This window comes from Piliocolobus tephrosceles, chromosome 2 (genome assembly GCF_002776525.5).
Source record: "Piliocolobus tephrosceles isolate RC106 chromosome 2, ASM277652v3, whole genome shotgun sequence".
Classification (NCBI taxonomy): domain Eukaryota; kingdom Metazoa; phylum Chordata; class Mammalia; order Primates; family Cercopithecidae; genus Piliocolobus; species Piliocolobus tephrosceles.
The window spans coordinates 85,990,206-86,015,662 of NC_045435.1; the positions used below are offsets into that span (position 1 = coordinate 85,990,206).

At 53.5% G+C, this 25,457-nt stretch overlaps 2 protein-coding genes and 2 long non-coding RNA genes across 9 annotated transcripts in view; 2 read left to right on the forward strand and 2 right to left on the reverse strand.

Annotated features, from left to right (window-relative positions):
- MAPKAPK3 (MAPK activated protein kinase 3) overlaps positions 1-2,631 on the reverse strand; it is a 37,876-nt gene extending 35,245 nt beyond the window's left edge. The window contains exons 1-2 of one of the 4 annotated variants that reach the window (XM_026448021.1): positions 2,481-2,631; positions 1,909-2,179 (exon numbers count right to left, since the gene is read on the reverse strand). In XM_026448021.1, coding sequence (XP_026303806.1) covers positions 1,909-2,127 — 219 coding nt within the window. In that variant the 5' untranslated portion in view covers positions 2,128-2,179; positions 2,481-2,631. Of the gene's footprint in view, positions 1-1,908; positions 2,180-2,450 lie in introns of all 4 variants that reach the window. The other 3 variants (XM_026448022.1, XM_026448019.1, XM_026448020.2) reach the window with 3 other exon arrangements.
- A 2,577-nt stretch (positions 2,632-5,208) lies between these two features.
- Positions 5,209-7,692, reverse strand: LOC116418717. The gene is made up of 2 exons (XR_004228851.1): positions 6,938-7,692; positions 5,209-5,860 (listed from the first exon to the last, which is right to left on the reverse strand). It is a non-coding gene; the product is annotated as an uncharacterized LOC116418717 (long non-coding RNA).
- Positions 7,693-7,869: 177 nt separating this feature from the next.
- On the forward strand, positions 7,870-13,126 carry CISH (cytokine inducible SH2 containing protein). Of its 3 annotated transcripts, none has more exons than XM_023231558.3 (3): positions 7,870-8,214; positions 11,029-11,249; positions 11,479-13,126. In XM_023231558.3, exons 1-3 carry the CDS (start codon positions 8,195-8,197, stop codon positions 12,012-12,014), a joined length of 777 nt encoding a protein of 258 aa, XP_023087326.1. In that variant the 5' UTR covers positions 7,870-8,194; the 3' UTR covers positions 12,015-13,126. The 3 variants fall into 3 exon arrangements, with proteins under 3 accessions (XP_023087326.1, XP_023087327.1, XP_023087325.1); XM_023231559.2 differs by lacking the exon at positions 7,870-8,214 and adding an exon at positions 8,232-8,818; XM_023231557.3 differs by lacking the exon at positions 7,870-8,214 and having other exon boundaries at positions 9,433-11,249.
- A 5,281-nt stretch (positions 13,127-18,407) lies between these two features.
- Positions 18,408-21,434, forward strand: LOC111555512. The gene is made up of 3 exons (XR_002735554.1): positions 18,408-18,557; positions 18,645-18,708; positions 20,944-21,434. It is a non-coding gene; the product is annotated as an uncharacterized LOC111555512 (long non-coding RNA).
- Positions 21,435-25,457: the final 4,023 nt, after the last annotated feature.

Below are 25,457 nucleotides of genomic sequence, written 5' to 3' on the forward strand. Positions count from 1 at the left end.
AAAAAAAAAAAAAAAGAAGTGGGTCTCTGGCCTCAATCCCTCACCCACCCAGACTGCCCTCAATCATAGCACAGGCAGAAGGGCTAAATGGTGCCCATATGGGAATGAAAACTCTCATTCCTCATCCCCTTATCCCCCTCTGCCCTCAGAATCCCCGTCTGCCCTCAGAAGAGAGACTTTTTCCCTACAAGACTCAGAGAATCCCATTCCTGAGACTCTGAAAAGCTCCCGCACCCCATTCGACTGCTGGGTTAGTGGGCAAAGAAGCTATATCTGGAGCCCAGCCCCACCAGCCCAACCCTGATCCTCTCCTAGACCCACCTGCATGATCCCCTCCAAGGCAGTCTGGGGAGACAACCTCCTCTGTTGGCCCTAGCGGTCCTGGGAAAGACACAAGACAGCTGGGCCCAGCTCCCTGCTCAGATGCTTTAAGATCCTGTGCTTTAAATAAGTCCTGTAACCTCTCCAGACCTGTATCAGGTCCTGTACCAAGTGCTTTAAACGTATAATCTCATTTCATATTCACAACAACTCCTTATCTTTCCTCATGAATAGATGCAGAAACCTGGCTTCAAGAGTCTAGGATATCATCCAAGGTCATGAAACTGGCAAACACAGGATACCCATTAGCCGTATCTAGAGGACTCTGCACTTGGACTCATAATTAAAAGTTGTGTAAAGGGTGGGTGCAGTGGCTCACGCCTGTAATCCCAGCACTTTGGGAGGCCGAGGCAGGCGGGTCACGAGGTCAAGAGATGGAGACCATCCTGGCCAATATGGTGAAACCCTGTCTCTACTAAAAATACAAAAAATTAGCTGGGCATGGTGGCACACACCTGCAGTCCCAGCTACTTGGGAGGCTGAGGCAGGAAAATCACTTGAACCTGCGAGGTGGAGGTTGGAGTGAGCCAAGATCGTGCCACTGCACTCTTGCCTGGCAACAGAGCCGGAGACGGAGCTCCAGAGAGAGATGGAGTCTCAAAAAAAACAACAAAAAAATATTTTGTAAAATGAGAAAGGCCTTTGCTGTACTGCTAGCCTCCAGGAGTCACTATCCCTGCCATGCTCTACCTATCCATTGGCATAAGCTACAGAGGAGTAAAGACCCCAGAGATGACAGATTCAAGGGATCCTGGGTATGGGGTATGGCCCAAGGCCCAGATGTATGCCTTAAGCCAGAACTAGGTAACCAACCCCCACATCCCCCGACCCCCACCATGTCACCTATATGAGCATGCCAGGTCTCCAGGGAGCCTATAGTCTGAGGTGGTTAGATGGCTGGCCCGCCCTCTGCCCAGGAACCAGGGGTGGGTTGGACCAGGGCCTGTCCCTTTCAACATGGGACCAGCGACTCGACAGGAGTCCATCAGCAGCCTCCTGAGGCTCCACAGGTGCAGTGGGCATCAGCCTTGTCCTCTGGCCAGCCCTGGGAGGCTCACACCACTCCAGCCCAGACAGGTAGGGGCCACAGGGAAGAAGCAGCCCCACCCAAGCCTTGGTGAGGGCTCAGCTTCCAGCAAACGGCAACAGATCCATTCCAGTCAGAGGAGCTTCCCATGGAAGGGGCAGCCAAGCTGAACAAGAGACCCACTTTGGGCCTGAACACATGGGTCCACCCAGAACCCCAGAGTCAGGAGTCACCCCTTCCCTGCTTCCGGGTGCAGCAGCTCTAGCCATACTGACTCCACCCCTTGCTCACTGGGACACCCAAAGCTTAGCTAGACTACACCTCAGTTTCCCCAACTGTAAAGTAGGGAGGACCACAAGCCTGACCTTACAGGACAGTATGAGGATGAAACATGTTGCTGAGCATAGGAAGCTTAGCAGGGGCGCTAGACATAGCTTCACCCACAGGCTTCCGCTGTGGACCCTCCAGGATAGCCCAGGCCTCAGTGAGGGCTCACTGACCTTCAGGGCACACTTCTGCCCAGTGCGCCGATGGAAGCACTCCAGCACCTTGCCGTTCACACCCAGGCCCAGCACCTGCTTGGACAACTGGTAGTCGTCGGTCACTGCGTACTTCTTGGGCTCCCGCCGCCCCCCTGGAGCACCGCCCAAGCCGGGTCCGCCGGGTGCAACTGACGGGGGCACAGGCCCCCCCTGCTCATCTGCTGTTTCACCATCCATGGCCCCCGCGGGGCGCTCGGAGGCGGCCCCAGCCTGGCGCTTCTAGCGGCACCTGGGGGAAAGGGGAAGAGTGAGTCCCGCCCAGACTTTTCCAACGCACCACAGCTTTGGAGCCTCTGAATTGGGCTGGGCTGCTAGCCCGGGGCAAGCTGGGAGTGCGGGACGAATGGCCAGAGAGTACAGACTTGCCGCAGGGGTCGGTGGTCGCGCGGCCGGGTACAAGCGAGCGCCGCCCGGGCACGTGTCAAGAAGGGAAGGGGCCGGGCGCCTAATGGCCGCGAGGTCCCCGAAGGAGGCCGCAGAGGGGACCCAGGAAGGCGTACCTGGCGAGGGCGTACCTGGCGGCAACGCACCTTGCTGAGGCACCAGCGAGGGGCAGGGGCGGCGGTCGCGGGAGCTGGCGGCCGCAGAGCGCCCAGGGCCGAGAGTCGCGCTGCCGGCGCCCACGTGACCTCCCCCGCCCTCCACCCCGAGCTCCCTGCGTGTCATCCCAACTTGGGGCCCCGCTAGGTCAGCCTTAAAGGGCCAGACGGGCCTCGACTGGGTCCCGCCCCCGAGCCGGAACAAAATAGGAGGCGTGGCTTCCCGAGGGGGCGGTAACTTCCTCGGTTTCCAGGGACACCACCCAGGGAGGCTCCTGAACTGGCAGTCCGCTACTGTGCGGGTCCCGGGTTTTATTCGTGACCTAGAACGTGACAGCGCAGGACGTCTTCTTTCTCTTGAAAGCTCTCCTTGAGTCAGGTGTTTGCTCGACACGCTGCCAAGTGGCCCTCCAGTATGGCTTGCTAGGCTTCCGACTTGCCTAGTGGTGGCCAACCCTCAGAGTACTCAACTTTTTAATTTTTGCCAACATGCCGAGGGAAGTGGCATCTCGTCGTTGTTGAATTCGCCACTCTTTAGCCTCTGGTGGCTCTGGGCGTCTCCAGCACTGGCGGCTGCCCGCTTTTGTGCAGCTCCCGCTTGACTCGTTGCTTCCCTTTGGTATATACAGCGTCCTGGGGACCAGAAATCCCGAGTTGCCATTTGGTCAGATCCGCCAACCTTTCACCTTACGGTTTGGGCTTTTGGCGTCGTGTTTAAAAAGTCTCTGTCCCCCATCCGAGTGACAGATATTCTCCATTAGCTTTCTAGTTTTGCCTTGCACATTTAAGTCTCTGTTAAGCCCGTCTTAGACCACATTATGTATTTTGAGCCAGTTTTCCCAACACCGGCTGTTAAACAGCTCTCATTTCACAGATGAGGAAACTGCGGCCCTTGGGGAGAAAACAACTTGTCTAGAGCCATAGGGAGGGTGGCTGTGGCTGTCTCCTGGGACAGATCTGAGCTACTTGCGCACAGTACATCACTCCCCCAATCCGGAAGCTGAGGGACCTGAGCGAGCTGGTTCACTCGGGACTGGGAAGGTTGCAGCTCAGGGCAGGGGCTCTGCGTGGGCCTCTGCTGTCATCTACAGGCCATCTACAGGACTGCAGGTACCAGGACCTCGGTCCCACTCAGAGGCATCTCCCAGCCATCCTATTCCTGGCGTCCGAATTTAGGCCTAGTGAGCGCCTTCCCCTCAGCCCCACTGGTTAACACACACACACTCAGGGACCCCTGGGCTGCATGTCCAGCCTCATCAGAGAAGTAGCTCTTGGAAAGATGCTCGTCCTGTGAATGAATGAGTGAATGAGTGACTGAAAGGGTGCTACAACTTATTAGTGAGTACCCACTGTGTGCAGTTGTTGAGTGGAGACAGGGTTGGGGGCTCTGCCCCTATTTCTTTCAGGCGACCTTTAGGCTAGCAGTATTCAGTGAAGCAGGAGGCTCCAGACAATAGCCTCAGCTGGCCATAGTGAACACTTCTTGTAGACCAGATGCCGGGTAGGTGCTCTCCCTGGAACCGACCTTACAGAGACTGGAGGAGGTCACACTATCCCTTCTGCCCCACACTACAGACACACAGGACAGAAAAGCCCAGAGAGGTTAGGTGACCTATCTGAGGTCAGCAGCTGTCATGACAGAGCCCCCATTCCAACTCCAAAGCACAACCTCAGGGCTGGGCTCTTATCCTCAAACTATGGCCTCCTCTCCTAGTCCTTTCTGGCTCCTTGCACAGCCACATGTGCAAACATACTCTCACACATGTACACATGCAGTCACACCTTTACACATGTGCATACACATTCATATAACACACATGCACACAGATACACATGCACATGTGCACACACACGCATTTATGCCCAGCTGGACCCAGAACTGATGTCCCTGAGCCCAACCTGAGAATCTGATTCAAGATCTCAGAGCCTCTTAGAAAGCCCTATGATCTGAAAGCTTCTACTGCTGAGGGCACCGAAGAAGGCTCTGCTCTCTAAAGGCGACTAGTTTGAGTCTGGTGAACCTGAGGCTGAGCAAAATGTCATTCTGGATGAGCAGAAGGCTAGGCAGCTGAGGGTGGAGGCTGGCTCCTTGCCTCAGCCAAAGGCATCTCACTGAATGTTACGTGAAGATGTTTCTTTAAAATGGAGTTAGAGTATAATTGCTCTAAAAAGTTTATAATTGTATTTTTAAGCTTGTCTCTTTTTATTAAAATTTTAAGTTGCATAAGTAAAACTTGCTCATTGTCATTAATTCAAATTATACAGAAGTATGAAAAGTAAGCAAAGGTGCTGCTTCTCCCCTCCCAGTCCCTATAACCAGTGTCCATGCTTCCATAGGCACATGTATTCCCCCCATGGGTCCATCAGAGAGATGACTTGCAACTACTCACTTAGCCCAGGAAAGTCAGAATATGTGGTTTTCCCTTAGTGCTCATGTTCCAGCAACCACCTGCCACATCCCCTCCACTATGATGGGAGGATTTGGCATGTGGGATGGCTAGGCCTGGTGAGGAGTGGGTTCATGGTGGCAGACTCTGCCACACAGCCCTTCATATAGCTGTGTGTCCAAGGGGACAGAGACTTTGGAATAGCTTAAAGTGAAGGTGGCTAAATCCTACACACACACACACACACACACACACACAAACACATTCTGTCCTTCCTGGAGAGGGGAGGCTGCACATGATGACAGGATGGAGGCCAAATGAGGGAGACTTTGGGGAAGGCACTGCTGTGTATTCTTGTGACTCATCTTGTGATTGTTCTGGGTAGGGAGGGGCAGGGGAATCTTGCAGTAAGGTCAATCCCTGGAGTGCAGGGGAGGGTATCCTAGAAGGGAGGAATCTATGGAGATTTGGCTAGTGAGGGCATGAGAGGGGCCACCGCTAGGTGGCAGTGTGGGCTCAGCAATCAGAGCCAGGGCTTCTAGGGAGCAACCAGGGCAGGAGAATTAAGTACTAAGTTGACCAGAGGGACCCACAATGCCTGAGGCAGGCACTTGGGGCAGAACAGGGGGACATCACTATTTCCAGCATGCAGGTGAGGTGTGCAGTGCTGTCATAGTCACACACACACAAAACTAGTTGGAAGGCCAAAACCCTTGGGATCCTTTGGTTTACGCATAGACCGCATAATCACTGACCTCTGTAGGAGATACTTTCAAAGGGACACCCATGGTGCTCTCACATTGACAGGCCTGGGGGCAGAGAAGCTTCACTGAGGACCTTAAAGCTGGATGTCTAGGAGTTGGCAGATCACCAGCACCCACAGAGGAAGTAGGAGGAAGTGTGTAGGCTCCTGACTTCAACCATTACTTGCCAGTTGGGAGATCTAGGGTATATTGTAACCTCTCCATGCCTCAGTTTCCACACCTGTAAAGAGGAGATAATATGTGGTAGTTGTGACAACGACATGAGGCTGCAAATTGCTGAGAGTGCTTGGCACATAGTAAGTGTTCAGTTGAATAGTCATGGTGAGGGGTAAGAAGTATAGTTTTGGTAGAGAGCTTGGGATTTGGCCCCATAAGAGACCCAAGTTCAAAATTGTAACTCTGTTGCCTGGCAGCTGCAAAGTCCTTTTGTCTTCATAGTAATGAGACAGTGGACAGTTCCTACTGCTAAGTCAGTAGTCCACACAGGGGCCAAATACCAGGCTATCCAGGTATCCCACCCCTCAAGGTGGGTTATAAGGTATCCATCCCCTCTACCGCCATTCCAAGAAACTTTAAAATGGAGTTAGAGTATAATTGCTCTAAAAAGTTTATAATTGTATTTTTAAGCTTGTCTCTTTTTATTAAAATTTTAAGTTGCATAAGTAAAACTTGCTCATTGTCATTAATTCAAATTATACAGAAGTATGAAAAGTAAGCAAAGGTGCTGCTTCTCCCCTCCCAGTCCCTATAACCAGTGTCCATGCTTCCATAGGCACATGCATTCCCCTCATGGGGTGTTGGGACGGCCGCTTCTGACCAACTCAGGAGGGGGCTGGCAGAGTTGCACTGATGAAGCCTGGCTTCCCTTCAGGAAAGCTGCAGAGAAGTTACTGCCCTGAAGCCTGACACTTAAACCATTTTCCTCCAGTTTCATAGGGTTTTGCTTTCAGGTCTCTTGCCTTCTGCCATTCTGGGCAGAGCAAGCTGAGCTCTGTCTTCCCTGGACACTATCGTTCAGGCCCTTCAACACAGTCAGGGGTCTATCATCCCTGCCCAGGATCTCAAAGCTAGCCTCCTTTCTGAGGACCCTGGGTGCACACACTGGGAGGGGGTAGGGGGTGGGGAGTGGACCCTGCGATCTCTCCAAATCCCACAGTTCTTCTGGCCCAAGGATTTGGAGGAGATTCACACAGACCCCACATAGATGCTCCACAGTGAATCCAGTGAACTGAAACACGTGGAGAGGGTCCTGGTAGGAGTGTGGGCTTCTGATTCAGAGCTGGGATCAAGCTCTTACCCTGCCATTTCCTAGCATTTGTTCCCTGGGGCTGTCTTCCGTCTGCATAATGGGAGCAACACCAGTTGTAGAGGATCAAATACAGCAAGTACTCCCTGTAGATAAGAGGGAGTGTTACTACTCTGCCCCACCACCCTGCCCCAACCTCTACTACCCTGCTCCCAGATTATCTCCCAATGTTTTGAGCTGCCGGACTCTCTCTCTCAGCATTTTTTTTGGGGGGAGGGTGCGGAGCACCAACCCAGAGTCCGGGCCATCTGAGTCTGTCTCTGCTTGCTTCCTCCAATCTGTAGTCTCTTCTCCCCTGACTGGCCGGGCCGGCCAGAATTTGAAAAGTTGGGATGTGCTTTCTCCTTCAACTCTTTCAAAGGACACGTTCTTGTCTGGATCTTTCTGGCTGTGGTGACCGCCGGCTTGACCCCAGTGGACCCACTCATTTCTGGAACCGTCCTCTGCACCCCACCCTGCCCTAAGTCCCGCTCCAGACCTCACCCCATGCCACCCAATCCGACACCCGACACACAGAGTCCTAGGGTCCAGGAGCGGCCGTCCCAACACCGGGCGCTTGCCCACGCCGACAGACCTCCTTGGAGGAGTAGCTAGTAGGGAGGACAAGGCCAGGACTCCGCCCCCCGCCCTGCCAGGAGTTCCACGGCGAGATAAGAGGGCCCTTCCCCAACGACGCAGAATGCCAGAAGGCAATCTGGGCGCGGGTTGCTGAGCCCGGGCCCCTCCTTAACTTTCCCCACCCGGTCTTTCCCTACTGATCTCTCCGTCCTACCCCGCTGGGTAGCGTCAGCCCCGGGTCCACGCGCTGCTATTGGCCCTCCCCGACCGCTCGGCTCCACCTTCAGCGTCGTGATTGGTCGTCTCGCAGGGCCCCGCCCCGTTTTCCTGGAAAGTTCTTGGAAATCTGTCAAAGTATTTCCTTTCACTGCTCAGGGCCCCAGACCCGGCGACGGCGCCCGCGCACCCGGCCCGGGCCCCACCGCTCAGCCTGCGGTTCTAGGAAGACGCCGCTTCCGGGAAGGGCTGGGACGCGGCAGACAAAGGATTAGGCAGCAGCTCGCCCCGCCCCGCTCGTCCGGCCCGCCCCACCTTGCCCTCGCAGGCGGTCCGCGCCACTGCCTCTCAGTCCCTGCCCTGCGCCCGCGCGCCCCGGGAGCCTACCCTGCACGCACTCCGCGCCCACAGGTTCCCTCCCGCCGCCGCCGTCCAGCCGAGTCCCTACTCCGGAGTCGCCGCTGCCGCGGGGACATGGTCCTCTGCGTTCAGGGGTAAGCGCGGCTCTCTGCCCCCGCCCGGCCACCAAGAGGGGCGCACAGGAGAACAGGGGCCATGTGCTAGCTGCCGGGCATTGGGAGGGCTTGACCGGCCAGAGGTGACTGAGCGCGGACAGACCTCGGGAGCGAGGCTCTGTGTGGGGCTGTGACACTCCTACTCCCCACCCCCACACACTCACCTCAATTCCCACTGTGGATTGGGAAACCGGGGGCTGGCCGGCTACAGGAGGAACTTACGGGGTGGGCTCAGCCTGGGTTCTCACTGGACCAGATAGACGCCAACAGCAGGGCGTCCACCAAGATGTGGCCAACAATCCCAGATCTTCTTCTGGGCCCAGAGCACTCTACGCTAGCCTGCCGGCTGCCCTGCCTACTAGTAACCTTGGACCAGCCCCTGGCCCTCTCTGTCCTGGTGTCCCCTCTCCTGCCCCAGGCTAGCAAATAGGCTCTTCTTGGGAAGACAGCCCGAGATCCTTGCCTTTCCTCAGGCTGGCACCTGATGGTCAGCAACTCTTGGGAGCAACCCTTTCAACCAAAGGGTCTGATGCTGGCCATGGTGATCTGACAGGCGCTCAGGGAGCTCCAAGGAGAGAAGAAGGTATAAATGGGTGTTCTGCACTCAGAGAGAACTGGGTGGCTGTGCTTATCACAACTGGCCTGGTGCCAAGTGAGGGAGGGTGGAAGGTGAGGCCAGGGAAGAGGACATGAAGGTGCTGGGAAGACTACTTCTCCCTTGCTGTCTCCAGCAAGTTCCTTCCTCCTGTCTGCATTCTGGGACTCCTGAATACCTGCCCCGCGACTACCTTCCCCCCCAGGAGCCTCCCCCTGCATTCTGGGGTCCCATAGCCTCTTTCACTTTTTACCCTAGCTGAGCACCCCCTTATAAGCTCAGGGCCAGTGTTGGGTGTCAGGGAACAAAGTTTTTAACAGACTGCTGGGCTCCAAAGCAGGCACACACACATACCTAGAACACACCAGCCACTGTCCCCACCATGATGATGACACAGCCATGGACACACCCCTGCCCAGGTACACAGTCACTCACCAGGAGCTTGTGGTGATCAACACAGCTATTCATACACCCAGCTACCACATCAGCCCCAGAGGTGCCCACACCCACAGGTGGAATCTGTCTGAGGACCGGCTAAGCTATCTGGACAGGGCCACCCACAGAGGTTCCAGCCTGACTTGCTAGCCACCAACCATGCCCCTGGGAAGGTAGCTCTGGGCCCCAGCAGGCAGGTCATCTCAACATTTGGCCTCCAGTTCTCCAAGAGGGATTTCCGAACTCCCACAGCACAGCCAGGGTAGGTGTGGAACAGTTTTTGGCAGTCTGTGGTGTGCCAGAGTTGTGTGGCCCTTTCTCACTGTGAGCGGTCATAGGGCCATGATTTATTAGAACCTAGAGGGTCACCTATAACCTACACAGGAGTCAGGTCTGGCTCCTGCTACCGGCTCCTGCCTACCCCTCCCTGCCTCACAAGCAATACTGGCGCTGTTTGCCCGTGCTGTCCTCTCTGCCTGGGGTCCCTTCCCCCAGCTCCTTCCTTTGTCCTGGAAGACTCAGCTCAGGAGCAAGCAGACCCTGACTCTCCCAGGACACCTGCAGTTTTATGACTTTGCATTATAATTACTCTTAGTGCCATCTTCCCCAGCCAGTCTGGTTGTCCTTGAGGGCAAGGCCATGGTTTCATTATCTCAGTGTCCTGAGGCCCAGCCAGGGACTAGACCCAGAACTGAGGCTTGGAGATGTATTTTGCAAGGAGTGAGGGAGGAGCAGCAGTCTTCTTGGGGAAGTAGGGCCAGTCCCTGCTGCTTTCCCAAGGAGGAAGCCCTAGTATCACCATGCTGGGTGGGCTTCCCCTAGGAGAAATCCCCCTACTCAGAATTTGGTCAGTTTGGTTCCCTCAACCCCAGCCATCCAAGAATATGGTGTTACTGAACCTCTCAGTGTATGAGTTCGTGGGACCCTTTATTTCGGGAAAGAGAAACTGAAGCCCAGTGAAGAGCAAGCTTTGTACAAGATCATAGAGCCTGATAGGGCTGGCTTGCCAGGGTGGGATCTGGAGTGTGGGCTAGGTCCCTGCTATTTGGTAGGAGCTCATACTGACAGCAGGTGAGACTTGCCAGTGCCTTTAGAGGCCACTGTCCACCCCAGACCCTCCACTGAAGCAGAGGCCAGGATAGGCTGACTTGTATGGGTAGGGGATTATTTCAGTCTCTATGTCCTGGCCAGTGTGGACCTAGGTCCCTCTGAGAGACACTCCTATCCATGGGGAGGCAGCGTGTGACCTCAGGCAGCCTACCATAATCCTGGGACTTCTCTGGAGGACCCCACACAGATCTATTGTAGGATAAATCTACCTATCGTAGATCTATCGCTCAACTAGGACTGTTCATTAGTGGGCCACTTAGTCAGCCCACCTCAGCTAGGAGGGCACAAACATGAAGCTACTTTGCACTGAATCCTATCAGTGTGGCAAGAACATTAGAAATGCCTATAGGGAATGATCTGTGTTTTTGGTTGATGTAAAATAGAGAGTGATTAATTACTGTTTATTAAATGCGGGGCAGTGGAAAAGAATCTTTCAAAAGAGGATCCCCACATGGAAACAAGGGGGCTTTTGTGATGACAAGTGGGGAATGAGATACTGGACTAACTGAGCCCATGGCTGGGTAGAGGGGAAGCTGAGGCTTATAGTGAGATGGGCCAGCCAGAGGTCATGCAACTAGTCTGGGGCATAGGGGGGTCTCTGGAGATGGGAGAAGCATGGGTCCTCCACTCACTGCTTATCCACTGCTTTCTAGACCTCATCCTTTGCTGGCTGTGGAGCGGACTGGGCAGCGGCCCCTGTGGGCCCAGTCCCTGGAACTGCTCGAGACAGTCATGCAGCCCTTGCCTGCTGGGGCCTTCCTGGAGGAGGTGGCAGAGGGGACCCCAGCCCAGATAGAGAGTGAGCCAAAGGTGTTGGACCCCGAGGAGGATCTGCTGTGCATAGCCAAGACCTTCTCCTACCTTCGGGAATCTGGTGAGTCTGAGAGGGGAGGCAGGCCTTTTCCTGGGTGGTCTGGTGGAAGAAGCTGAGTTCTGCCATTGAGTCTGATTTGGGATGCATAGCCCTGCCCAGGAGAGTCTGATGGGAGAGGCACAGCCCTCTCCAGGGAAGTGTGAAGCGAGAGGCATTGCCTTGCTTTACCCTGGATTGGTACCGCCAGCTAATTTCCACTATGTCCCTTGTCCCCTCTGCACTTGCCTAGGCTGGTATTGGGGTTCCATTACGGCCAGCGAGGCCCGGCAACACCTGCAGAAGATGCCAGAGGGCACGTTCCTAGTACGTGACAGCACCCACCCCAGCTACCTGTTCACGCTGTCAGTGAAAACTGCTCGTGGCCCCACCAATGTGCGCATTGAGTATGCTGACTCCAGCTTCCGTCTGGACTCCAACTGCTTGTCCAGGCCACGCATCCTGGCCTTTCCGGATGTGGTCAGCCTTGTGCAGCACTATGTGGCCTCCTGCGCTGCTGACACCCGAAGTGACAGCCCTGATCCTGCTCCCACCCCGGCCCTGCCTATGCCTAAGGAAGACGCGCCTAGTGATCCAGCACTGCCTGCTCCTCCACCAGCCACTGCTGTACACCTAAAACTGGTGCAGCCCTTTGTACGCAGAAGCAGTGCCCGCAGCCTGCAACACCTGTGCCGCCTTGTCATCAACCGTCTGGTGACCGACGTGGACTGCCTGCCACTGCCCCGGCGCATGGCCGACTACCTCCGACAGTACCCCTTCCAGCTCTGACTGGGCCGGGCACCCTGCCCAGCCTCACCCAGTCGCACCCTGGAGGGGACATCAGCCCCAGCTGGACTTGGGCTCCCACTGTCCCTCCTCCAGGCATCCTGGTGCCTGCATACCTCTGGCAGCTGGCCCAGGAAGAGCCAGCAAGAACAAGGCATGGGAGAGGGGAGGTGTCACACAACCTGGAGGTAAATGCCCCCAGGCCCCACGTGGCTTCATTACACTGAGCCATATGTCAGAGGATGGGGAGACAGGCAGGACCTTGTCTCACCTCTGGGCTGGGCCCAGACCTCCACTCACTTGCCTACCCTGGCCACCTGAACTGTATGGGCACTCTCAGACCTGGTTTTTCAATCCCCAGGGTCGGGTAGGACCCCTACCGGCAGCCAGCCTCCATTTCTAGGAGGATGACAGGCAGAGGAACTGAGGTCAACCATGACTAGTGACCCCTTGTTGAGGGGTAAGCCAGGCTAGGGGACTGCACAATTATATACTATTTATTTATTTATTCTCCTTGGGGTTGGTGTCAGGGGTGAACCAACCCCACCTCTATGCCCTGAGCCCTGGTAGTCCAGAGACCCCAACTCTGCCCTGGCTTCTCTGGTTCTTCTCTGAGACATGTTGCTGGAACCAAGGCAATCCTGGATGTCCTGGCACTGACCCACCTGTCTGTGAATGTGTTCACTCTCTTCTGCCCCCAGCCATACTTGGGGAGGATGGACAACTACAATAGATAAGAAAATGCAGCCAGAGCCTCAGTCCCCAGCAGAGCCTGTGTCTCACCCCGTCACAGGACAGAGCTGTGTCTGCATAGAGCTGGTCTCACTGTAGCACAGGCCCCAGGGAAATGCCTGTGCTGTCAGGAAGGGGGGGTGCTGGTTTGAGAGCCGCCGCTGCAGTTCTGCTGGGTCTGCTTCCTGCCCAGGAAGGTGCCTGCACATGAGAGAAGGAGAGAAATACACATCTGATAAGACTTCATGAAATAATAATTATAACAAAGAACAGTTTGGTGGTCTTTTCTTTTCCACTGATATTTCTGTAATGACATTATACCTTTATTACCTCTTTATTTTATTACCTCTATAATAAAATGATACCTTTCATGTATGGAGCCTTCAATGGGGCCACTTTTGAGTTGTGCACACAATGTGTCCCCTTTGATCTTGTTATCATTAGCCCCCATTTGATATCTGGGCTAGTGGAGAGGCCCAGAAACCCTATGTGGCTGAGCAGTCCCTGCTGGGGACTCACTGAGGAGTGGAGGAGACAGGGAGCAGCCTCTCCTGTCGTCTCCCCTGGGTCCCCTTGGGAAATGGGAGCTAGGAGACGAAGGCCAGTTAGACTGCCTGCAGGGCGATTGTCCTGGCCACTGCCAGGCAGGGGCTGGGGGGAGGTTGGCAGAGGGGCACCAGCCCTGAGAGATGTGTAAACAAGAAATGCCAACTCCAAATCGCAGGTGGAAAATATCCAGGGGGAGAGAGCTGTGGACCACTCCTGGGGTCAGTGTCTTGAGATGAGGAAGCCAGTAGTCAGAGGGATTAGGGCTGGTTCTCCCAGAAGAAGGTACAGTGAGTGCAAAGGCACCGAGGCATGACTGAGAGGCCCATGTTCCTGACACAGAGACCTGAGGAGGGCTTGCTCTGCAGTGGGGCAGGGCAATTGAATCAGGGTAGGGGCCAGTGAGCTGGCGGAGTCTGGCCTGGGGCGGGGGTGTCCAGATTCTGGTCCAGACTGGTTGGAATTGGGGCATCCTTTCTTCTCTCTCAGGGTTCAGCACACCAGAAGTGTGTGGAAGAGCAATTACAATGAAAACACCCTCTTTTACCAGACAGTCTGACTTTGGAACACTATCTGTTGCGATCGCCCTGCGTCCTGAAGTTTTCTGCACCTTTGCTTGAGGGCCCCACAGGAAAGCTTCTCTAAAGCTTTCTAATCTTTATTCTGGAAACAATCCTAACCTTCCTGTTGTCTTAGCCCTCAAGCAATTAGAAGTTTTAGAGTAAAAGAGACCCTTGTTGGCAAGTTGAGAGCAAGAAAGGGTGAGGAGTGACAGGCTGATGACAGGGAGGGGTGAGGACGAGGATAGACAGCAAGAACCATGGAGTTCACACAGAACCCTGGGGACATGGAGGCTGTCACGGCAAAGAATAGGCCTGACGTTAGGTGAGAGTGGGCAAGAGGTGGGTGATGGAGGGAGGGCTGTCTTTCCTGGATGTGGCGCCCAGACCCAGGTGGCCAGCCACGTGCCTTCCCTGTTGCTGGCGGCGGCCTGGGCACTTGGCTGTCTGTAGGGCCAGATGGCACACTTCCTTCAGGTCACCATGACCCAGCCAGGGGTATTTGCAGTTCCTCATTCCTTCAGTCTGAATTTCAGCTGCTTCATTGCTTCCAGAATACCTGAGGTAACTGCTCTGTCTGCTTCACCCAAGATTTGTCACCTAGTGGACGGGTAGTGGACACAGAGGGGCCAGTGTCAAGCTCTTCCTCACCTGGTGCTGCAGCCTGGACAGAAAGCTGCTGTGGCGAGAGGAAGCACAGAAAACTGCTTTGTCCACAGAGAGAAAAGTCTCAAGGTGCCTGCCAGGTGCTGGGCATGGGCCGAGGGCTTGCACCTCATACAGCACTCACCACAACCGTGGGAGTCAAGTCCAAATATTACCCACACTCCACAGATGAGGAAACCGAGGCACACAGTGGGGAAGGGGCTGACCAAGGCCACTCAACAAGTGGGGCTCAGAGCAGAGCTAACCCTGGGGGGTCCTGACTGACCTTTTGTCCTCTGAATTACTACATGAGATGGGGAGAACAGAGATGGCGGCTTCCAGGCAAGTTGCTCTTGGATGCTGTTTTCTATCTCCTGGTCTCCCTGCCTGCTGAGAGCTCTTGGCCACTGGCCTGGCCACCAAGGTCCTGTTCTCTTCACCCTGGCCTCAGCTCAAGCCAGGGCCCAGCTCCTATCTGGGGAGGGGCTGCCAGCTACTTCTGACTCCCAACATGTTCCAGGTTCCATCTTCTTTTCTTGTTTCCCTACCAGGGTAGTGAATGATGCCTGCCCAGACCCCAGTCAGAGATTCAGCCTAACAGATACTGAAGATCCGCTGGCCAACATGATCACCACTGGGTGGTCCTGGCCTAGGAAAAGGGGCACACATGTTGACACTAGCCAGGAACAAAGGGATGAGCTTTCTGGTGAGTGCAAGGACCCTGCACAACATACAAACAGTAACGAAGGTCACACTTTACCATTAAGTCCTCCACCAGCACACGTGCTCCAAAGGCACCAACTGGGCCAGACTCCATCTAGGTCCTGGGGACAGCAGGGAACAAGACAGACACGGTCCCCACCCTCATGGGGCTCATGGGTTAGTGGGAGAGACAGAGAGTGAACTAGTGAACAAATGGGTGCACAGGACAAGCTTTGAGAGTGTAAAGAAAGAAAAGCAGGGGGGTGCGGGGAGAGTAACTTTGGGTACAGGGACACCCTAAGTTGGGTGGGAGGGCGTTGGGGATAGCTCTACAACTTTGGGTGGCACTGAGCCTGGAGACCCAAGCAAAGAGCAGGAGCTGGCCATGCAGACAACTTGCAGAAAGGATGTCCCAGGTGAAAGGAACTACAAGCGCAGTGGCCCTGAGGCAGAAACCTAGAGCCCAGAATGGCTGCCCAGGAGGGGTGGGAAGGGCAAAGGAATCAGGTGGATTTTATTTGAGGATGGCGAAGCACCTCTTCAGAGCCTACCTAGCAGGGGAGTGCTGTGATCTGACCCTCATTTCTAAGGGAGGTATCTGCACTCATGAGGGCCTGGAGGCAGGAGGTCAGAAAGAAGGATCTGAAGGGTAGAGTGTGGGAGCAGGGGCAGGAAGAGGTGAGGGCAGCAATTCTGTGACTCTGGATGGGGTTCCTGCCCCACTAGCAGAGGCTGTCCTCATCTACAGCTGAAGAGGGAAGGCTCAGAGAGGGATGGTGAGAGGCAGAGCCAGAGTTCACATCCTGATTCCAGATCTTGTTTACGTAACCACTGCTCTATTCTGCCTCCAAGGGGCTGGCTTGCTAAAGCCTAGGCACCCACAGGTTCAGAAGGCATGCAGAAGGGTGGGGAGATTCAGGAGGGCTTTCTAGAGGAGTTGGTCTAGGGGCTGGGCCCTAGAGGATTCTGTCTTCAGGTGGGAAATGGGTGTGGAGATTGATTCTGTGTGGTGTCCCTCCCTGGATTCACAAGCCTCCCTCTGGAATGACCTTGGGACAGAGATGCTACTAAGCCATCCAGGTATTTCTTGTTGCCCCCAAGGAGTATTTGCTGGATACCAGCCCCCTTCAAGCCACGCCACTGGGGTATCATTGGTGCCAGTGTGTACATCTCACTAGGTCCCTGCACCTACACCTATGCTGGACTTTTAATCTACTGACTGAGCAAATCTCTCCTGGCCAAGTCTGAACACACATCTGAGTGGGGCTGGGGGCCATGACTAGGCCCACCTCACTCTCAGATGGGGACCCTCCCATCCTGCACGGCTGCCCGCAGTGAAGTGGAAGGTGAGGGGCCGGGGGCCTAAAGGCCTAGAGGCCCGACGACGAAGGCAGGAAGACTCAGGGTCTGTGCACAGGACATCCCAGACTTCTTGGGCTCTCATAAAGGCCCTCTTCCTCCAGGAGAAGTAGGCCCTGTGCAAGCCTGGGCAGCCTTTGACACCAACCTGCTAGACCAGTTTTAATATAAAGTAGGCTTGAGCTTTGCCAGAAATTCAACAGCCTCTCATGGTGGATGCGTCCTCCCTACCCCTCCCTGGCTCACGTGGAACACCCAAGGGGTCACTCCAAGAGTCACTCTGGGGCAGCAGGCTGGAGTTCCCACATCTGAGACTCAAGCTCGAGGAGGTCCCTGGAGGTTTAATTTTGATCAGAATGCAGACCTCAGAGTGGTTGGAGAGTGGCTGGGCCTCAATGCTGGAGAATGGGGAGTGAATGGAAACTGATGCTCTGAGCAGGAGGAGACACAGCAGGCTCAGGGCAGGGGAGCTTTTGTGATGTGGTCAAATCTTCTTGCTCAGTGGAAAGACAGTTGCTTCCATGACTCGGGCCTCATTAAAGCAGGCAGGGCCTCTGAGGGCTACAGGAACCTAGGACTGCCATGACTCCTCTAGGCAGCCCTCCAGGACTATCTCACCCACACAGACCCTACTAGTGAGATGCTTGTGCTGGCACCGATGATGCCCTGATGGCATGCTTGGTGGGAGGGTGGTATCCGGCAAATGCTCCTCAGGGCAGAGTCCTGCCCCAGGGACTCTCCCCACACCCAGCACCCATGAGCCAGATGGAGCACTTCCTGTCACCAGAGCTGGGCTCCTCCACCTGAGGTGGGGGTTGCACTCATAGTCCAGACTGGGCCAAAGCTCTGTTCTTCAAAGTACCTCCCAACCCTCAGCCTCCTCCCAGGAAGCACTTCACTGCTCCCACCCCTACCAGCCTCATTTCAGCGACATCACGTGTGTGTGTGTGTGTGTGTGTGTGTGTGTGTGTGTGCGTGTGCTGACCTTTCCACTTGGCCAACATTCCTTTGTTTTTCTCAGCTCCTTCAAGTGGATGGCTGTGGGAGGAGGAGCTGCTGGGAGAGTAGGTTCTCAGGAAACATTTTCCCCAAAGCCCCAGAGACACGGAGCCCAAGAGACATGAGAAAATGAGGCTTAACCAGAAGGAGAGGTGTTCCAAGGGCAGTTCGAGGGGTGTGGGTGAGAGACAAGGAGAGACCCCTGGTAGAGATCACTGTTAACCCTGGTGTGTGAGTGCCTGCGGGGGCATGCTCCTGGGCATCCTTGCCAGATCAGCACCATCAGCCTGGCACCTAGTGGGCAGGCTGAGCTTATAAGGGCAGCCAAAGCTGGGTGGCCCTAGGCAAGTTGCTGCATCTTGCCAGGACATATATGGCTCAGAGTAGGCCAGGGTCCTGGGTTTGCTGTTGTGGGATCAGTTCACTCTCTCTCCTGCCCAGAGGCGCCTGGTTGGGAGCTGTGGACTTTGGGGGCAGGAGCACCCCCTCCCAGCACCTTGACAATCACCCCCTTTCTCTTCTGAGTCTCAGTGAGTAACTGGGGTGGATGCTAGCTTCCAGAGGACCCCTGGGCCTTGCAGAGGGCAGAGAAAGCCTGGCGTGGGCACCCCCCACCCCCAGCCTGGGTGAGGTGTTTTCGCCAGAATTGCAGCAGCTGCGGCTGGAGGCCTCTTCCCAGGAAGAGCAGAGCGCCTCTTCCAAGAACTCAGAGGAGGCCGCAGGCGGGAGGGGAAGCGGGGGAGTTAATTTTAAACCACACTGCCTTCAACGCTTCTCAGGAACTGGTTGCTCAACGTGATCTGGCAGGTCCCAGGCGGCTGGGCAGGCCTGGTGCCAGCTCAGAGGTGGCGGGTGGAGGACACACCCCAGGGGGAGGCCCGGTGACCTTGAGGGAAGTTGGGCCCTGTCCTTGACCACTTATCAGGGCCTGTCCCCCATTCACCTGACCCAACTTGCTGGGGGGTGTGAGGTGGGGTGATTTACTCAGTTCTAACCAGGCAAGGTAAAACCATAACAGGATTAATAACACAATTGTCATGGCCTTCCAAGGGCCCCAAGACTGACGATCCCATCCCCCTTTCCTCCTCAGAACCTGCCTGTCCTGCACCCTGGCCTGTCCTCTGGAGGTTATCTGATGAGGGCCTATTCTAACGGTAAGACCTGTGCTGATTCTGTATGGGACCCTGGTACCAGGCTAGTCGGAGGAGGAGAGGTGGGGGGGTGGAGGGTGACATGTGGCAAGCTGGTGGAAGTTCTGGACCTAGGGAGTGAGCCTCCTTTTTGTGCAGGGAGAACTCATGCGCCCGCACCCCATGGTTGACTGGAGTCAAAGCACCCGCATTTCACCGACCTCCTGTCTCCCACCCTAGTGTGGCCAACCACTCCTGGCTGACAGCCTAGGTCCACCTCCCAGTGTCTGGTCCATGGGATGTTCTCCCTGCAGAGACATGTCCCAGGGCACCCCCTTCCCCCACTACCCCCACTGGCTGCCCTCTGAGACCCCAGCAGTCTGGGCAGAGCAAGCCTTGAGTTCTAGGAAAGGATCCTAAGCAAATGCTGCCAAGAGCTGCAGTTCTTGGAACCAGCACTGCAGGGCGAGGGGACACTTCCTGGAACCTGCTGGCCCTTCCAGGGAGTGAGGCTCAGAGAACAGCCAGTGACCTGGGGTAAGTGGGGGGAGAGGGTGCTGAGCCCTTAGCTTGGGTCTCTGCCTCCAGGAAGCCCTCCCTGACTGCAGGTGCCTCCTTAGACTCCTCCATGCCTGTGCTGGATCTGGCATGACCGCTGAAGTGCCCAGTGTCCAGCCTGGCAGAGTGGACGACGAGAAACAAGTGTTAGCAGAGAAAAAAAGGGCATGTGTACCTGTGGAGGCAGCATGTGGGTGTGGGTCCACAGTGAAAGCAGGAGGTTAGACAGGAGTGTCCTCCCTAGGCCAGTGGGCAGCCGGGGGTGTGAAACTCCAAGGGAGAGTAGGAGGAAAAGCAAGGTGGGGTCAGCAGTGCCAGGCCCTGCTTACTGAGCCCTCTTTGCTGGTGGGCAGGCAGCCTCTGGCTCTAGTCACTCCAGGCCAGCCTTGTCTCACCCACAGTTCCCTGTCCCACAGCAGGGAGCCTAGGCCCCAGCTTCAGCGTCAAGCCACCCAGGACATGCATCCGGCCTGTTGGAGAATGGCCTGGAGAATGCAGAGAGGCTGCAGTGGGTGGGCACCTACACCTGTCTGGGACTGGGTTGAAGTCTGGCCACATTTCAAGGGAATGGCCATGAGTGTTCCCATCACGGGATCCCAAGGGCAGCATTGTCAGAGCAGTGGACTGGAAGTCTGGCTGAGGGTGCTGAATGAGCAGGTTAGGGTCGCATAGCTGGGAGGCACTAGGACAACCTTTTAACCACTCATGACCCATTTACCTTCAGAATGGAGAACCTCCCCTGGCCAACACTGGACAGGGGTGTCAGCAAGAACTTGCCTCTCTCCTCCCACCCTCAGGTCACTCTTTGGCCCTCACTGAGCACAGCACCAAGCTTGCTACCCACCCACCTCAATGTCACAGAGAAGGTAGCGACAATGCTGGGGTTAAGAAGGGCTAGGACCCAGGGGGTGGGTGGCAGCTGTGAGGTGGGGCTATGGCAGAGAGGTCCTCCCACCCCTGTAGGAGGGCAGTGGGGCAGCCCAAGGACACAGGTCATTGCTGTGCTTGTACTTTGCAGCGGCCAGTTCTCAAAGGCTACCTGGGGCAGCTGGCAGTGGGCAGGAATGCTGCATTCTCTGTCACTTAGAGGCCTTGGTGCCTGCACCCAGGTCAGGCTGGCTGTGGCTGGAAAGAACCTGCTGTGGATGAAATTCACCTGGGGACCACCTGACCTGAGTGAAAAGAGCTATGGGTTTGCAGGGGACTCCGGTGCCCTGCTGCACGTGGTTCTAGAACTAGGTATCCTGCGTTGTGACTTGAGCAAGTCATGAACCCACTCTGAGCCTCAGTTTCTTACTCTGTTTTTGGTGTTTTGTTTGGTTTGGTTTGGTTTTGAGACAGGGTCTCACCCTCTTGCCCAGGCTGGAGTCCAGTGGCACAATCTCGGCTCACTGCAGCCTCTACCTTCTGAGTTCAACCGATCCTCCTACCTCAGTCTCCCAAGTAGCTGGGACTACAGGTGTGTGCCACCACACACCACTAATTTTTTGTACAGATCTAGTTTCACCATGTTGCCCAGGCTGGTCTGAACTCCTGGGTTCAAGCAATTCTCCTGCCTCAGCCTCCCAAAGCACTAGGATTACAGATGTGAGCTACTGCACCGGGCCTCCACCTCTGTTTTGGGGACAATGTTATCACTTGCCTTATGGAATCTTTGTCAGAAGGAAATGTGTAGACTTGGTGATTTTTGTTTCTCCTCAGAGTCTTCCCCTGGATCCCACCTCACCCCTCCAGCTCCCGCTTCACCATGAGCCCATGGAGACATGAGCCCCAGGACAGCTCTTTCTCTGGTGTCTCTTGCAGCGAGAAGCACCTGTGGGCACATTGGAGCACAGGCCTTGATGTTTGCAGTGCTCCGGGCAAAAGGACAAATGGAGGCCCACACACCAGAATCTAAATATTAAACAACCATAAATCAAACTGCTAATAAAATGTGTTCTATCCTCCTACTGAACAAATAAGCTTTCATAGCAGTAAAAACATCTGTAAATCTATGGTTTTTATGTCTGAAAGTCAGTAGATATCCAAAATGATGGAACTTAATAATTATCACTCATGTCCAGGTGTTCAGTGACCTGAGGTTTAAGTGAGAGAATGAAGACTTGCCTGATGCCTAAGACATTCTGTATTTATTCTGTAACATTGATTCTCCTCGTCTTTATTCTAGTAAAATGATTGATTATGTTGTTACAGTCAAGACTTCTACACTATTACTGTTCTTTTCGTGGTAATGATTCAAAAGATTAGAATAAGGCTGGACATGGTGGCTCACACATGTAATCCCAGCGCTTTGAGAAACCAAAGCGACAGGATTGCTTGAGGCCAGCAGTTCAAGTTTATAGTGAGCTATGACTATACTACTGCACTCCAGACCAGGCAACAGCGCAAGACCCTGTCTCCAAAAAAAAAAATAATAATTTTTAAAAAGACTAAAATAAAATATTGGCCAGATGTAGTGACTCACACCTGTAATCCCAGCACTTTGGGTTTCCAAGGCAGGTGGATCACCTGAGGTCAGGAGTTCAAGACCAGCCTGGCCAACATGGTAAAACCTCATCTCTACTAAAAATACAAAAATTAGCCAGGCATGGTGGTGCACACCTGTAATCCCAGCTACTTGGGAGGCTGAGGCAGGAGAATTTCTTGAATCCGGGAGGCAGAGGCTGCAGTGAGCCAAGATCACACCACTGCACTCCAGCCTGGGTGACAAGAGTGAAACTCCATCTCAAATAAATAAATTAATTAAATAATGAAATAAAATATTACATTCAAATAACATAAAAATATGTTAAATGAGATATATCAAAATATGTTATAGTCCAAAAAGTTATTTTTATTTTAAAATTAATTTAATTATTATTATTATTTTTTGAGACAGGGTCTCACTCTTTTGCCCAGGCTGGAGTGCAGTGGTGTAATCTTGGCTCACTGTAGCCTTGACCTCCTAGACTCAAGTGATCCACGCACCTTAGCCTCCCAAGTAGCTGGTACTACAGGTGTGTGCCACCACACCCCGCTAATTTTTTGTATTTTTTTACAGATGGAGTTTTGCTATGTTTCCCAGGCTACTCTCAAACTCCTGGGCTCAAGGGATTCTCCTGCCTCGGCCTCCCAAAGCACTGGGACTTCAGACATAAGCCACTACGCCTGGCCTTAATTGTAATTATTTTTTGAGGGGGTGGTCTTGCTCTGTCACCCAGGCTGGAGCACAGTAATTTGATCATAGCTCACTGACACCTCAAACTCTTGGGCTCAAGGGGTCCTCCCACCTCAGCCTCCATGAGTAGCTGAGACTACAGGCACCTGCCACCACACCTGGCTAATTTTTGTATTTTTTATAGAGACAGGGTTTCACCACATTGCTCAGGCTGGTCTTGAACTCCTGAGCTCAAGCGATCCACCCACTTCAGCCTCCCAAAGTGCTGAGATTACAGGCGCTAGCCACCACACCCAGCCTAAAAAGTTATTTTTTAAATAATCAAAATCACCTAGTAAAATTGAGGCAAAACTAACTATAAGTTATAATTGTATTAAATTTAAATTAAGAAGATTTCAAACTAAAATTTTACTTAACTTTTTGAAATTGTTATTGAATATTGCTAAACATTTTTATAAAAAGAAACCTTAGCAGAGTGCAGTGGCTCACACTTGTAATCCCAGCACTTTGGGAGGCCAAAGCGGGAGGATCGCTTGAGTCCAAGAGTTCAAGACCAACCTGGACAACATAGTGAGACCCTTTCTCTACAAAAAATATTTTAAAAATTAGCCAAACATGGCAGTGCATGTCTGCAGTTCAGCTACTTGGGAGGCTGAGACCAAAGGATCACTTGAGCCCAGGATTTCGAGGCTGCAGTGAGCCATGATTGTACCACTATACACTCCAGCCTGGGTAACAGAGCAAAACTCTTCTCAAAAAGAAAGGGAGAGAAGAAAAGAAATCTTCAGTATTCACAGTCAAATTCTCTGTGAAGGCTGAAGTAGTGTTTGCTCTGCAGTTAGGCAAAGCACAACCTCCATGCATTGCCCTAGAACCTAAACGGTGTTATCATGAGTATGGGTGTTTGGGTTTGTCTCACACTGCAACAGCACTGAGTGTCAATCCCAGTGATGGGAATGCACATGAATTCTTTAATCAATTTATTTGAAATTGATCACTTGTATGTTTGTGATACACTCCAAGGAACAGGCCACAGGCGGATTAGAAGAAAGTGGTAACAGACCAAGCACAATTTCCAGTCAGTGATACTGGAGCAACTTGGAGGGAAAAAAAGTGCAATGTCTACCTCACACCTTCCACCATAAATTCTAGATAGACCAAATATTAAATTTTAAAAATGAAATTCTAAGAGTCTTTTAGAGCACCTGCCCTGAAGTCCCAGCAGTATCAATCCTAGGTGTGGAAACCTCTTCCTTTGTGTGACTCCCCTGCGATGTTTGCAGGACAGGTCTGGAGGAAAGAGAGTCACTCAGAAATACATCAATGCCTATATAGTGTTATCTCTCCATCTTGGGCTTTTCCCCCCAGAAACGACTCTGAGACAAGCATCCAAATGCAAATAGATTATTTGGGAAGTAATGCCAAGAAGCACCAGTAAGGTATTGAAAGACAGTTCCCCATGGTTCTCTCCTATTTCTGCACACTTGCCAGTAGAGGCACTGGTTGCCCTTATTCTAAACTATCTTTACAAGGGTGATTATTATAGTGAATAGCGTTAGAAGATAGAGGTAGTATCTCCCTCCAGGGCAAAAGGCAGATTTGTTTATTGTCCCATATACTAAAGATAACATCTCCCACCTGGGCAGGTTTGCTTGCAGCTTATTATACAAGATGTGGGTCCCCTAAATTCAGCATACATTTTCTCCACTGTAATGCAACCCAATGCATATGCAGACATCACCGGGCCATCAACACATCACTCTGTGGGAACTGGGGTTCAAGGAAGTGGTGTAAGAAAATGGTTTTACTCTGTCTACTGCCATTACTGTAAACAATAATCTGTTGTCTGTTTCTGAACCAGGAGTTCTGTGCCTTCTGCCATGATCCTTGAGAATATGACAGACTAACTTGTTTGCTTGAAAGTCAGATAAGCCGGGTGCGGTGGCTCATGCCTGTAATCTCAGCACTTTGGGAGGCCGAGGTGGGCAGATCATGAGGTCAAGAGATTTAGACCATCCTGGCTAACGTGGTGAAACCCCGTTTCTACTAAAAATGCAAAATAGGCCAGGCGTGGTGGCTCACGCCTGTAATCCCAACACTTTGGGAGGCCGAGATGGGTGGATCACAAGGTCAGGAGATCAAGACCATCCTGGCTAACACGGTGAAACCCCATCTCTACTAAAAATATAAAAAATTAGCTGGGCGCGGTGGTGGGTGCCTGTAGTCCCAGCTACATGGGAGGCTGAGGCAGGAGAATGGCGTGAACCCGGGAGGCGGAGCTTGCAGTGAGTCAAGATCGCGCCACTGCACTCCAGCCTGGGTGACAGAGCGAGACTCCATTTCAAAAAAAAAAAAAAAAAAAAAATACAAAATAGCTGGGCGTGGTGGCCTGTGCCTGTAGTTCCAGTACTAGGGAGGCTGAGGCAGGAGAATCGCTTGAACCCGGGATTGCACTCCAGCCTGGCAACAGAGCGAGACTGTCTCAAAAAAAAAGAAAGTTGGATAAAATCTCAGCCTTCACACTTACTGATGTAAAATGGGAAAGGGGGTGAGACAGGGAAGGAAAGGAAGTCAAAGGAGATAGGTGGGTTAATGAGAGGATTCCTTCTGTAGGCAACTAAGGCCCAGTCTTCAGTTGAGAGCTGGCAGAAAACACAAGCCATGGCTGTCCCACGCAAGGGATGAGGGAGCTGGACATGTGTCTACCAACTCTCTCTCTTCCTTGGTTTCAGGCTGCTCCAGGGGATTAGCTCTTGGGCACTTTTGTTTACTTACCCACCTGGCCTCTGCAGCAGAGAAAACCTCAGCTCACCATTGCAACTACTCTGTGGGAACTTGAGTGAGAGGGGATGTGAGCTGCTTGGACCCACCAGACTGTGAATGGGGGCCTGCCTGAATAGCGCCCTTTCCTGGTGCCTGGCACAGTGCCAGCAGATGGTGATTGAATGCACGCCCCATGGCCTAAGGATAAGGATCTATTTGCCTGCCTCTATCTATCCTCCACCAGGCCATGAACTCCTTATGAGTAGGGACCATGACAATTTTTCTTTGGTACCAC